The 13,896-nt window shown below is 42.7% G+C and overlaps 1 protein-coding gene across 4 annotated transcripts in view; it reads left to right on the forward strand.

The window, feature by feature from the left end:
- Positions 1-12,189, forward strand: part of LOC147604276 (catalytic/ hydrolase) — a 104,703-nt gene extending 92,514 nt beyond the window's left edge. Inside the window, exons 6-11 of one of the 4 annotated variants that reach the window (XM_086795265.1) lie at positions 5,261-5,314; positions 5,438-5,515; positions 6,701-6,798; positions 7,853-7,910; positions 11,528-11,649; positions 11,774-12,189. In XM_086795265.1, the coding sequence (XP_086651391.1) occupies positions 5,261-5,314; positions 5,438-5,515; positions 6,701-6,798; positions 7,853-7,910; positions 11,528-11,649; positions 11,774-11,930 (567 nt within the window). In that variant the 3' untranslated portion in view covers positions 11,931-12,189. The remainder of the gene's footprint in view (positions 1-5,260; positions 5,315-5,437; positions 5,516-6,700; positions 6,799-7,852; positions 7,911-11,527; positions 11,650-11,773) is intronic. The other 3 variants (XM_086795266.1, XM_086795267.1, XM_086795268.1) reach the window with 3 other exon arrangements.
- Positions 12,190-13,896: the final 1,707 nt, after the last annotated feature.

Consider the following 13,896-nt stretch of genomic DNA (forward strand, 5'->3'; position numbering starts at 1 on the left):
TTGAGGGTTTTTGGCCCACGTGGCTTGTCTTTGGGAGTCTCAGTCAGTCTGGGTGGCCGAGAGAGCATTAGCTGACTTGGTTGTGGGGCCGGGGGAGTTTCCCTTTGTTTCCCCTGATTCATGTATTCGCTTGATTCTCCTTCGTTGAACTCCCGAGTGGGTTCCTCCCTTAAAGTAGTGGCTTTAGTCTCCATGGTTTCTATTGAATCAGAATCATCTTCTGGATCATTCATATACACGGGGTTGTCTCCTGCTCCTATATTAGTCTTTGAACTAGGCTTGGAGCTTGTGGCATTAAGCGATCTCTTCCGTCGCGTTTTCTTCTTCTTTGCTCGAGCAATTGATGCAGTATCCCTCTCTTCAAGAATGTAGTTTTGATTTTGAAGCGTTGACCGTGTGACTACATTCGCGGGTACAACAGGTGTGGTTCCTCGTGCCTCATTGGTGACTTCAACCAAATTCAATGGCGTAATCTTGGGTGCACTCGGATTATGTGGACATTGAGCAATCAAATGATCTATGCCACAACGATTACATGTAAGTATAGGTATTCCCGACGTGCTCCCTTGATTTGGTTGCATTTGAGCAGCGATCTTATGTAGCCTATTAGGGCACTCCGCTACACGATGCGGCCCACCACAATCATAGCATTGAAGAGGTGGTCTCCTGGCCACGGTATTAAGGTTTTGCCCTCTTGTGGCGAGAGCAGCCGCTTGATATACAGGCTTGACTTGCCCGAAATGATCCTCCATGTAGTACTGGGGAGTCATTTCAAACGTATCAATCCCATATGGAACAGTGGGGTCTATATCCTCTTCATAATCCCCACACGCACTATGTGACTCACAACCTATCTGGTTTATAGGGGTAATCCTTGGATGTGGAGGTTGTGGTCCTAGCACTGGCGGTGGTAACGGCACAGACTGGACTAAATTTGGGTTCCTTGGAACTATGTGTTGTGACGGTTGCTCGACAGGTGGTGCAGGCATCAATGCTGGTACTTGAGGTGTGTTTGACCAGGCTAGTGGTGCTTGATTTGCTAACATACGCTTAAGTACTAGACAATCCTTAGATTAATGGCCATGCTTACCACATGCATTGCAATTCCCATTGAATTTGACTCTGAATGTGGGACATTCACTCGTGCTATGTGGTCCTAAGCAAACCAAACACCATTGTTGCTCTCTTCTTGGGTGCATATGGCTATTTTGAGGAGCTCGATTACCCCTAAAGTATTCTTGGAGAGCCTTAGTAAGGTCAGCTACAGACATTTCGGATATCTTGGGCTCCTTGGCAATAGGTTTTATAGTCATTGGCTCGTGCCCAGATACTTGCGAACTGACAGACTGTGTCTCCGAAGACACCTTTTTACCTGCAATCATCAAGTTGTCTTCTAACTGGATTGCATTGGTAGTGACTGCTTCCCACGTCGTAAGACCTCTAATGACTAGGCCATTGTATATGTCCTCGTGGTGCAATCCTCGGATGAATCTATCAAGAAGTTGGTTGTTATTGAAGTGCTCATCGGGAGTACAGCGAGAATTTAGATGCTTTAGTTGACTAATAAAGTCTCTCACTGACTCTCCTTCCTCGCGTTCAGCTTTTTGGAGTTGAGATGCTACTCCCCAAAGCACACCCTCACGTATGTATTCTTTCAAGAACAATCTCTTGAGAGTGGGATAGTGAGTACGCTGTTCGATACCAATCTCTGGCTTTTTCACTCAAGGTTAAGCCTAAGGCTTTACATTTATGTAGCTCATTGTGCTCTTCCAAGGAATTACACACGTGTTCAAAAACTTCAATGTGCTTCCTAACATCTTCGTTACCACTGAAGTTTTGAGTGAGCTTGGCAACTTGTACCGCCTTGCTTCTAGGCTCTCTCTTAGGCATGCCATGCATGTTTTCCGCAATAGATCGTTCGATCGTTTGAGCAAACGCTGCTAAATCACCTAAGTGAGCAGGCATAGCTGGTGGAGGCACTTCTAGGATGGCCTGGTTGACAAGAGTTGGTAGTGGTCTTGATATGTATGCAGCTGACGTAGGATATGATATGTGACTAGGCCTAGCTCCTCTTAGATAAGGTTGTGATAAGGCATTCGTGGAGCATACGCCATTGGCATAACAAGAGGCGTAGGAGCTACATGAGCATGAGTAGCGATAGGTACATATGGCCGATATGCACTGGTACGCACTGTTGTAGGTACTGTACCACTAGGTAGCGGTGGTGTACTAACTACAGTGGTAACGGGTAACATACGAAGGATCTATGGGACTCACCGAGGGAGTCTCCAATTGTGACAGGGTTGGTTGTTTGGCCTTGCCCGTATCCAAAAATCTCATAGGGCCAGTGGAAACTAGGTTCACTCCCCTATTCTGTCTCTCGAATTGGATAATTCTATGAATAACCTCAGATATCATTTGTTGTTGTTCATCTAGATTGGTGGCACTAGATGTAGATCGTATGACTTCTAACCAATCTACATGGTATGTGTAACCTATGTATAGGTCCTCAGAGTCTCCGTGTGTAGATCATATTCCCAATTTTCATTGAGAAATATCCCATCTAGACTTGGCGTGCCAAAAGGTTCTCTTGAAGTGGACGCAATGTCACTTCTTATGGATTGACTTCTAGGGACCTCTACTTTAGGAAGACCGTCAGAAGGTGGTAGCTCAGTAGGGTCTTCATTAAACGAAGTGGGCAGAATATCCACATGGACACTCTTTGGGAGGGTAGGGTCTACATGAGATGTGAATGGCGAATCTACTTCCCCTCCTCCTTCGTTTACTTCACTTGTCGCATGTTCAGAGCGTGTAGCTCTACTAAAGGTCTCTATTAGACGACTAAACATGCTAGATCCGGGTTGTGGGGCCCAAATTGGCATGTTTTGGCTTGCTTCCTCAGAGTTCTTGGTAGGGTGCCCTTCCATGACTTCAGAGTCGGAGGACGAGTCACTAGCCGTGGATCTTGGGTTGCACTCCCTTGGGTTCCAACTGAAGGCCAAGATGCTAACGTGGAGGGATGGTGTGAGCCTGCGTAAATTGAAACGCTTTCTAGTTTCTCAGACTCTAGCACCCGACCAGAGCGTAGACGCATGTGACGTGGGTACCCTACGGGCGTTGGTAACTACCCTTGAAGCCCACACAAGTGGTTTCTTAGGTGTTTCGCACCCCGTTTTTACTTGTTTTTATATTGTTTTCAACCTGTTTTTTACCCCCTTCCTTATGGTCGAACCTGGACTAGGGCGTGTGATGGCTCAGGACGTGCGTATCATTCAAGGGATCCTAGCGTGCTTTACAGCACAGTGTTCGCCTATCCGGAGCTCCCGTGGTCCTTAGAACACTCTATTTGCTTGTGGGGGAAAGGGTGAAGGCTTTATTACACATGCCCACTCCACTCCTTTGGGGGTAGACTACATATAGAGATCCACTCTCCTTAGGCTTTCACTTGAAAGAAAGCTATGGAGGCTCACTCTCCTATATATATATATATCAAAAGACCGAGACCGAGACCGAGGCCGGGACCAATTAAGGGTTTTTTCTTTTCAAATTTTCTTTCCAAATAAAAAATCTCTCTTTCCGCTCCACGCGGGTTTCGGTTTCGTTTTCTTTTTCTTTTTCTTTTTCTTTTTGGGGGAAGATGTTTTAGGGTTTAGGGTTGGCCGCCGCAGCGCCTTGCTGCTGCTGTTTGGTTCGCGTCGCGCAGAACTGAGGGAGCAGTCCCTCGTTCGTGTTCGCACACACACCCACAGCGCGCAGACCTAATGAATGCACGGGTAAAAACAGAAATGTAGAAAAAAACCAGAAATGCAGCAAAAATGAATGGAAATCAACACCATACACACAATCACACCTCTGTATGCTTTTCCTACAGTATAAATTTCACTTCACGCAGCAGCCCGAGCTGCATCTGGAGCTTGGTGCAGGGCATTTCCCTGGCAGCGGCGCCAAAAATGTTCGCTTTTGCCGCACGTGTCGGAGCTGGGGACTTGCCAGGCACCGCAAGCGAGCCACGAATGGCTGCAAGCATACAACTAGAAACTAGCAAGCTCAACAGGGAGCAAAGGTGTGTCACTCACTGCTCAGACCGCCGTCGTGAAGGATTCTCGCGCCGCAGTGAAGGAGCCGCCGCCGCCACTCTACCGCCACGCAGTGCTCGGTCGCTATCTCTATCTCTCTCTCTCTCTCACACACACACGCAGGAGAATGGGATGGAGAAGATAAGGCAAGAGCACTCCTTGTATTCAGCACATTGAGAATGAGAGGTTTTAGGGTTACATTTGACTCTTATAGGTGACCTAGCCGTTCACACATGGCCGCCCATACATGGCCAGCCGATCCTAACCCTTATCCTGCTGACATTCGAGATGCGCCTCTCATCGGCGATCACCCAATCCCTTTATCCTTTACATGTGGTACCGACAAGCCCGGCCCATGACTCAGAATACTTAAATTAATTACATGACGTAACAAGTAGTACATCTCAATGTCCGTCATAGGTTAACAGCTGCATAACAATGCCATCATCTGTATGCATAAACTGTATGCCAAGATAGTAGTGTAAAGGCCCCAAATCTGACATATCAAATTCAGCTTTCAAATCAGCTTTGAAATCTGAAATCTGTGCTTTGCTAGTACCTGTAATGAGCATGTCATCTACATACAAGATGACTATGAGAATATGGGCACCGGTTTTCTTCACATACAATGTGCTTTCAGCTGGACTATTCATATAACCTTGGCTGGTTAGATGAGCATGTATTTTATCATACCAAGCTCTTGGAGCTTGCTTTAACCCATACAATGCTTTGTGTAACGTCCATGTGACACAAGATAACTGACCCCTTCACATTGGGCACTGGCTTGGCCATATGTGAACATGGTACAAATCTGGCCGCTCTATGGAGTGACAATCCCATAGAAGTGGCTCCAGAAATGGAGATGGACCAAATGGTGACAACTTACTCTGCCATTGCTCCCCCTATCAAATCCTAAACTATGTTTAGGTGTGGAACAGCAAACAGGGCGCTTGTTGCATATAGTGCACAGTTTATGGGGAACTTTTTGTTCCAATTTTCAAATCTATGACTGCAAAGTGCATGAAGTGGCTTGTGGTACTATTAGACTCTTAGTTCTGAATGCTGCTTGTTTAGGCATGAGTTTGATCAAGAGAACATACCAAGGTTGTGTATGTGAGATCTAATTAGCAGAGGGTACAATTCGATCATGCTTTTGATATGAAACTAGTTCTTTCTTGTTGCAGGAGGGATATCGAGCTGTTCGATTTAATCCATATCTGTGGCCATCTGATGAAAAGGTCTTTCCTTAACTTTACTGGAAACTCTTATTACATTAAGCTAATAACTTAAACTTAACCTTTCGAAAAATGATTTAAATTATTGGCCAGATGATAGCCAGGATCTTTCTGATTTTTTAACAGATGACCAATGATGTCGGCAAAGCACTGTTTGTGAAGGCTGGACAGCTTGGCATACCAGTTGGTTTCATGTGTTTCAAGGTATATTGTAACGACTGATGTTGATGACCTACTTTAAGCTATGTATCAGGTCACTTCTTGGAGAAGACTCATACTACCTAGCACCTACACATGGCCAATCATAGAGATAGGGAGATAGGATGGATAAAGTTGTGGCAAGAGTTTTGTGGCTCCTTTGGCATTGGATGCCATTTTTTGGCTAGGTGGGAGAGACTTTAAGGAGGGATATGTAGATGAGAGAGGTATCTCAAGAGGAGTAAGAATCTTCAATGATGTATCATTCAGGGGTAGTCATGTCTCACACACCAAGAGAGTTGAAGTATTTGCATTTTACATTCATCTCTGGTTCTTGGCATGTCATGCAAGGGTAAGGCCTACCTTCAATTTTCTTGAAAGTACCCCTTTGATACGGTGATTCCATGTGCACCAAGCGTATACATGTGTGCACTTGACACATCTCTTTGATTCCTATGCGACGTATGTGATGAGACATGGAGCTGCTGACTGGGTATCTTGTTTGAGTGTGATAAGTAGTTCGGTAGCATGTGGATCATCCTCTCTTATGCTGGTTTGAGGAAGTGATGTAGCATAGGATCCAATACGAATTCCTCCCATCAGATAACTAGACACATCCTGTATACAATTGGGCCCGTGCTCTATGCATGCCATGCTCCACTCTTGTCTGGGTCAACATAAGGACCAAAAAGAGGACTGGAGAAGGAAAAGAGATGAGAACTTGAGAGCTGAAGAAGAGACCAACATATCAGAGGAGCAAAGAGGGAAAGTATACCACAAACAGGTCAAACAAGAGCAGAAGAGGTATGAGGGTTTGTGACATCGCATAGAAGAGGTGTATTTTTACCTACACAGGTACGCACACATGCATGCATGGATATACACTTACATATGGAAGACTTAAGAGGCATGGAGAAACTGAGCTATGTTGGGTTTGCAACTGCAGTTGTGTAGTAGAAAGCAGCAGATGAAGAGAGGGGGCTCCTCAAAACAAAGGTAACATGAGTAGCAGCATAATCCAAGGCTGCTACCATGAAAAGATGAGAGAGCCTGCCCCCTTCTGAAAACTTGCAGATACTTCAATGCTTTTTCCACCACATGTTTGAGTCGTCTGAAGCGTGCTCCAATTCATTTTTTGTAATTCAATCTGGTTCTAGTTGGTACTAACATGATTATGCTTCGTTTTTACAGGGGCTTCTCCTTCATATTGCAGAAATTGAGCAGCTATGTTCTGAATTTCCAGCAACCACAGTCCTACTTGATCATTTTGGATTTTGCAAGCCCCCCTTGTATGGTCACTATCTTTTTTGAGATTTGTGTTGATATAGTATATACTATTTCAACATCGTGATTCTGCCGTCAAGACATACCCTAGAGTGGCAAACACCCTGTATGAAACACGTTTCTGAAATGTTTCGTATGTTTCAGAAACGTTTCATACAATATAGGGGTCAAAAAGAGCCTGTTTTAACTTGGTAAATGCAAATTTTAAGCATAACAACATGTAAATAGGTTTAAAACCCACCATATGTTGACTTCTTGGTCACATGGTTCCAGAGGGGACTTTGCGACCGAGGCATGGTACAATCTGTAAACAGGAAGCTACCTACTCCCTGCACAGCAAGAAACAATGCCATTTTGTAAATGCTTTTAAAAAATCAGCACCTCATGGCTGAAAAAAATTAGGCAAAAACCCTCTGCAGAATAGCAATGATGCAGCAAAGAAAATGAAAAGAGAACAAAACACATCTCAAAAATCAGGAAGTACCTCATGTGGAACCCTTGAACCTGTGGTTTCAATGGGTTGATATAGGGCAGCTGTACGAGAGCACATGCAGGCTGTACAGAGCTGTATGGCGGCACGTGCAGAGGCGGAATGTGCAGGTGCAGCAGTTTGCAGCATATGGAAACGTTGCATTAAGAAATGGGCCTCAAGTTTTTTTATCCTAAAAAAAAATCATCTTAAAAAAATGTTTTGATCTGTTTCATCTTGTTAGAAACGAGCTTGGATGCAATTGTGATCACACAATGCTGCCATAAGCGAGCATGAGTTTGAACCCTGTATTCCACACAAATAGACAAAAGAACACAGTAGGAAGAGTTTTTGAAAGTGATTCAACATGCCACGTAAATCAAAGAACCCTTTAAAGTTTAGCTAGGTATGCTATGCATGCATGTTCAAAATTGAAACAAAGACAAGCTGGAGAAATATATTTGGAAGTCCTTTTTTCCCCCTCTATTATACTCATGAAATTCGTGTAATGATGAGTGCATAATAAAGAAGGGGATATAAAACGTAGTGTTTTGTTGTTTACTCTAAAATCCAATTAGTTTTTATTGCAGAGATGACTCTGACATGAAAGCGTGGGAGTGCCTTCTAGATCTCTCAAAATTTCCACAAGTAGGTTTTTCTTTGTCTTCCCACCTCTCCCCTCCCCCCCCATTACTTCTGCACACACACACACTTTTTTTTGGGGGGGGGTTGTGAAACCACTATTTTATTTTATATTCGAAAACCTGAGAGGCTCTCATTAAAGTACATCTAAAAATAGTGGAAAAACACTTCGTAATTGTGCTGATCACTCTGTTCCAGCTCAAAGCTGTAATGCAATGCTGATGTAATGATTGACGGAAGTATATACTTGTCGATCCGAGGTTGTGCAAACACCTCATAATTACGATCCAGCCATATTGTCCATATATAGCCCAATATCTCACCCAGGCAAAGAAAAGTGCATATTCTTGTAGTTTGGAAAGATATCTTTTAAACATTCAAAACATTTTTCCAAATGTCACCTCAGGGAATCTTGTTTGCATATCCGAAAATAGACGATTTAGAAAATCCCATGTGTCAGTGCATGCCCATAGAAAATGATAAGGACTCTCAATGTGATGATGGCACCGCAAACAATTTGGGGTCGCAAATTTGCGCTTTCCCAAATACTCTCCTCTTGGGAGCGTTTTCGTGAGGCATCTCCATACAAAAACTTTCTGTTTTAAAGGCAATTCGCTTTGCCATATCTTTCCCAAATTACCTTTCCACTAGCCTAAGGCACGCCACACCCGATCCACATGTTCCTTTATCCTTGGCTGTGGAAGCAGTAATCTATGCCGTTGTTAGTCAATAAAGTGGAACCTGCATAATGTAACGTGGTCGGCTGTTCTTTAGCGGCAATCATCCTGTTATTGCCCAATCGATATATAGGACATATCCCCATGCAGGGTGACTCATAGTATAGACTGACACTGCTTCATGTTAGGGACTTGCACACTTGACCAAGACCATGTATGGGACTTGTACACTTAACCTTGGAGGCTTACAGTGGAACCCTGGCTGATTTTTCCTAGTGTGGGGCTCACAAGGGACCAGTTTCCACTCCAGGTCTTGCACCTGCTGTACAAATATGTCCATGTGGCATCCCAGTGCGGGATGCACGTGACATCTCCTTCTACTTAACTTGACGGAAGCTGCATAGTCTCCAGATAGTCCGTCAATAAAGCCAGGTTGTTGTTGAAAAATTCTTTGTCAAGCCAAATTGCTTCGTGTGTCCCTCGGGCTTGAAACTTTGTTGTGAGGAATTGTCTTTGTCGTCGGTGGGAGCCGTGCTTGAAGCGGTGCAAAAGGATATGCTCAAGAACCATCACTGCAGCTTCATCAATAATGTTTGGTTCAGCTTTATCTTTAATCTCTGAAGGGATTGGACTTGCATATGGTTTGAGCCAATTGACATGGAACACATCGTGCATGGTCCAGTTCGGAGGTAACTTCAACTTCATAGACACCTCGTTGATCTTTCTTTGGATAGGAAATGGCCCGAAGCTTCTAAAAGATAAACTAGTACTCGACCCTTGCATTGCTGAGGAAATTTTTTTAAAAAATCACTCTCTTCATCTCATGCATCTTCCACGATCGCCACGTGTCAAGGTTGGAGCGTCCACCACGTGGCAAGAGGAGTTAGCGTGCATAAAGAAGTAGAATAGATTTACCATCCCCGCTATCCGCTATCCGCTCCCCACAAACCTACTCTTCCACCCTTTTTGTTGAAAAAAAAGTTCATAAAATATTCCAACGGAATGAAAATGGATCTTAACACCATGTCATCTTGTTAGGGGCAAGTGTCATAAAGCAGGCGACTCTAAGCAATGCACCTAATGCGGTCACTTTTGACAACCTTGTGACTCTCTTGCTCAGTGAAGAGCAATCTCGTTCCAACAAGAACAACATGATGTCTGCTGAGTCAGCAATGGCTACTCCCTTTCGTGGGAATCGATCTGGGCCTAAACCTAGCCCATCGGATCCTCCCAAGACAGAGGACAAGCCTGAAAAGAAAAAGTGTTGTAATTATTGCAAGAAAACAGGGCACACCATAGAGGAATGCAGGAAGCGTATTGAGAGTGAAAAAAAGCAGCAGCTGGCATCTTCTTCCACAGGTGCAGATCAGGCCAATTTGGCTACACATGTATCAGCCTTGACCCTTCTTCATCACTTGCAAAGACGTCTTTTGATGCCATTGCTTTTGATGACTATGCTCTATAGTCTGTACTTCTTGGTATGCATTGTCTGGCAGATGCATTCAGGGGGGGGATTTTACTTGCCCACATGCAGTTGGTGATGCCTCATGGTCACTTATGCTTGTTGACCCTTATGCTTGTCTATGCTAGATGCTTTCTCTTATGTGATGTCTACTGGAGATGCCTTTTATGCTGTTTTCCCTTGCAACGGGATTGTTTCTACAATGTTGACATTGTCACTTTCTCACATGTGATGTTTACTGGGAGTGCCTTCTACACACTTGGCACTGGTGTTGGCTTGCTCTCATGGTTTTGACATGTCACATGTATATTATTCATTGTGGGATTATGCATCTTTACACTTGCCATACATGCCACTGATCATGGCATCGCTGAGAGTTTACCCATCCTCTCATAGCATTGGCTGATGCCTGCCTCGAGCCCTCACTTTTTCTCCCGATTTTCAGCTTTTCCCATTGCTGAATTTTCACTTTTATCAGCCTACCATTGCTGATTTTTCCTCATCGGATCCTCCATTGATGAGTTTCTCGTGCAGCTTACATTGCATGTCTCACAGGCATGACTTCTGGATCTTGTTGCCTTTACACATGCGTATATCTGCTACCTCTTCTTATGCTTATCACTGGTGCCGTTATAGATCTATGCTTTGCTCTCTTGTTGTCATTGATGTGGATTACATGCAGTTCAGCTTGGCATTTGGATGCTTGCCTTCAGGGAGGTATTATGTGATGCCTCTTGATTTGATGCAGTTGATGTCCACATGATCTTTGACATGCATTTTAGGTGATGCGTTTATGTACTACTGTGCTCTAGCATTAGCACTATGACATTGGGGCTTCTCTATTTCCCCGCCATATAGTGCTCCCTTTTCCCATTGGCACTGCAGCTCATCTTTGCCATCGTGATCTCTCTTGATCACTCTTACTGTGGAGCATAGTGCAAGCAGCATTCACAGCTTTATCACCCTGCTACCCGTTCACACCGTTCACTTGAGGGGGGGTTGTTGGTCATGTCCACTCCAGGTGTGAACATAGCTTACTCACGGGCATTTTTTCCCTGGGACTGGACACATGTTTTTTCCCTGTGTGCACACACTTATGTGTGTTGGGCACTTTGCCCTAGGCTACTTTATGTACTCACTTGTACTTCCATTTTATTTATTGAGTACATCTTTTCCAGCACTCACGTTTCTCTGTGCTTGAGGTTGTGTGTGTGTGTGTTTGCAGGCTAGTTGCCCTCCTACCCAACAGTGTGCATGCATGGCATACAACGTATGAAAAAAAAACACTTTCTTAAGTGGAATTGAATAGACAATAAGCTGGGTGTCAATTGTTCAATAATTAACATGAATTATGAGATGATTGAGGCCTAATTAGATTAGGAACAACATAGAGACATGCAGGCATTCTAATGCTTTAGTGTTGTAGCCATGTAGACTCAACATTAGACTCAACGCTCACAGCTCTATCACTTGTTTGATTGTAGGTATATGTAAAAGTGAGTGCTTTCTTCAGAGTTTCTAGGGAGGAGTATCCTTACAAGGACACATGGCCTCTTTTGAAAAAGTTAATTGCCACCTTTGGTCCTAAAAGACTGCTTTGGGGCAGGTATACCCACATTAATGGAAAGTTTTTTGTAGCTTTCAAGAATCGTCAAACAAGAAATCATTTATTTTTTTGAATTGTCATCTTGGTATTGATGTGAGGACTCACTGATATTGTATGTATGCAGTGACTTCCCCTATGTGGTTAATGAATGTGGCTACACTAAAGCAAAGAATGTCCTTGATTTAGCCAAGGGCAGTGTTTCTGTGACTGATGAGGACATGGAGTGGATTATGGGAAGAACAGCAATGGAGCTTTTCAAGGGCGGATGGTTGGATAGCTAAATTCTCTTCAAGAGCACAGATTTACTATTTACAGATGCCAATAGGGAGCCAAAGTGTGTGAAAATTGAAGAATTATTAATTATTGTAGGAGATGCGTTTCTTTTTTTTCAAGGTGCTTGTAAGGTTTTCAGGCAACGTTTGTACAATTTTTTTTATCAAACGTTGCCTGCAGTTTCTTACTTCGTTGTGCCTAGGCTCCTCTGTCTTCCCATTTTTTTCTTCACGTTGCAAAATACCTTGGCCAAATGTTTGCTTTTCTGTTTGATGAGCACTAGCTAAGCATTTCATGTATGTACTAAGGGCATGTGGACTTTTGATCTTTTATGTGAGCTCGCTCTTGTGAGAATAGGTCTTCACACTCTGATTAGTCTTTACACTCTGATTATGATGACTTGATTTTGTTCAATGGATATCAAGTGGAAATGATGGTGCTGTTAATTAGACTATGGTTACATTAACATACTTTTTAGCTCATTTGTGTGTGTTTTGTGGTTTAACAAAATGTGAATATAATTTTTTTCTTTCAAAAATAGACTTCTATTAAGTAATATAAAATTATACGAAGGGAGATCTTAAACCAAACAGTGGGGGTGCTATGCTACCATACAAGCCTCGTAGGAGTGTAGGAGAAGATACCATGGTTCCTCTCTCTCATAAATACGTTGAGTTTTGTTTGTGCAATTGCCCAAAGGGTATGCACGATGTCACTCCATATATTGTAGGTACATTGGGTGTCATAAACATGAATACCCCCAAAGGCCTGTGAGCCTCTGGTCTTTGAATATGCCATACCGTGATACTAGTATTAATCTTTTAGGTGGTGTTAATACTCAATGGAGGTGGTGTGTATCGTAATTGAGGGATATCTTGAAGCAAACATCTTTGAGCTATGCCCCTACAGACACGAATATCAAGATCTACATCGGTGCCCTAAAAGAGAAGTTGTGGGCAAGACTAAGTCTACATGCAATCACACCCCAAGTAATATAGCTAGGATCGCTCAATTTGCCCAAGAGCTGATACATCAAAAACTTAGAATGATAAAATCAAATCCCAAATCTTAGTCTTAATATTTGTCACAATCTTGATACAAGTCTCAATCAACTCATCAAATCAAGTATTCATAAACTGTAAAGATGATTATTTATGGTGAGTATTTTAATAACATAGTTCTAAGCATGATAGAAGAAAATATATCATAAAGAAGGTTGAATCTTAGTGCATCTATAATTCCATAAAAAGAGAGTGCATTTTATATATAGTTATCAAGAATGTCGAAAGACGTTTAGTTATGGTGAGTATTTTAAAAATTGATAGCGTAAAAACTTAGTTCTAGGCATGATAGAAGAAAATATATCGGACAAGCGAATTTCCTTTTAGTGCATCCATAACTCTACAAAAAGAGAGGGTGTGCCAGTGTCCCTTGTATAGTCTAGCTCTATATTGTGTTATCAAGGATGTTGAAAGAATTGTTAGTATTTTTAGGGGAAAGGGTAGGATTAGAGGACTTAGCTTTGATATCACGTAGGATATTATAGAAAGGGATCTATTTATAGGCCTCCTTTTTTATAGTTTGTATATACAAGTGGAATGTCTAAATATAGTAAGATTAGAGGTCTTAGCTTTGATATCACGTAGTATATTATAGAAAGATGCCTATTTATAGGCCTCCTTTTTTACAGTTTGTATATATACAGGTGGAATTTGTAAATATAGCAGGATGAATGTATGCATACACTCTGAAGTTTAAAGGGGATGAATGTATGCATACCAGTGATATGTCTCTCCTTGGTGATGCAAGCAAACTTGATAAAAACAACTACATTGCATGGAAGTTTAAAATGCAAACTCTACTAATGATTTAGAACATGTGGAAGATTATGACAAGTGAAGAAGCAAGACCAGGCCATGGTGGAGAACAAAGGAATGATTGGGATAGAAGAGCAACTCAAGCTCAAGGCCTCAT

Source organism: Cibotium barometz, chromosome 62 (assembly GCF_041138505.1).
Source record: "Cibotium barometz isolate CiBa-2024 chromosome 62, ASM4113850v1, whole genome shotgun sequence".
NCBI classification, from domain to species: Eukaryota; Viridiplantae; Streptophyta; class Polypodiopsida; order Cyatheales; family Cibotiaceae; genus Cibotium; species Cibotium barometz.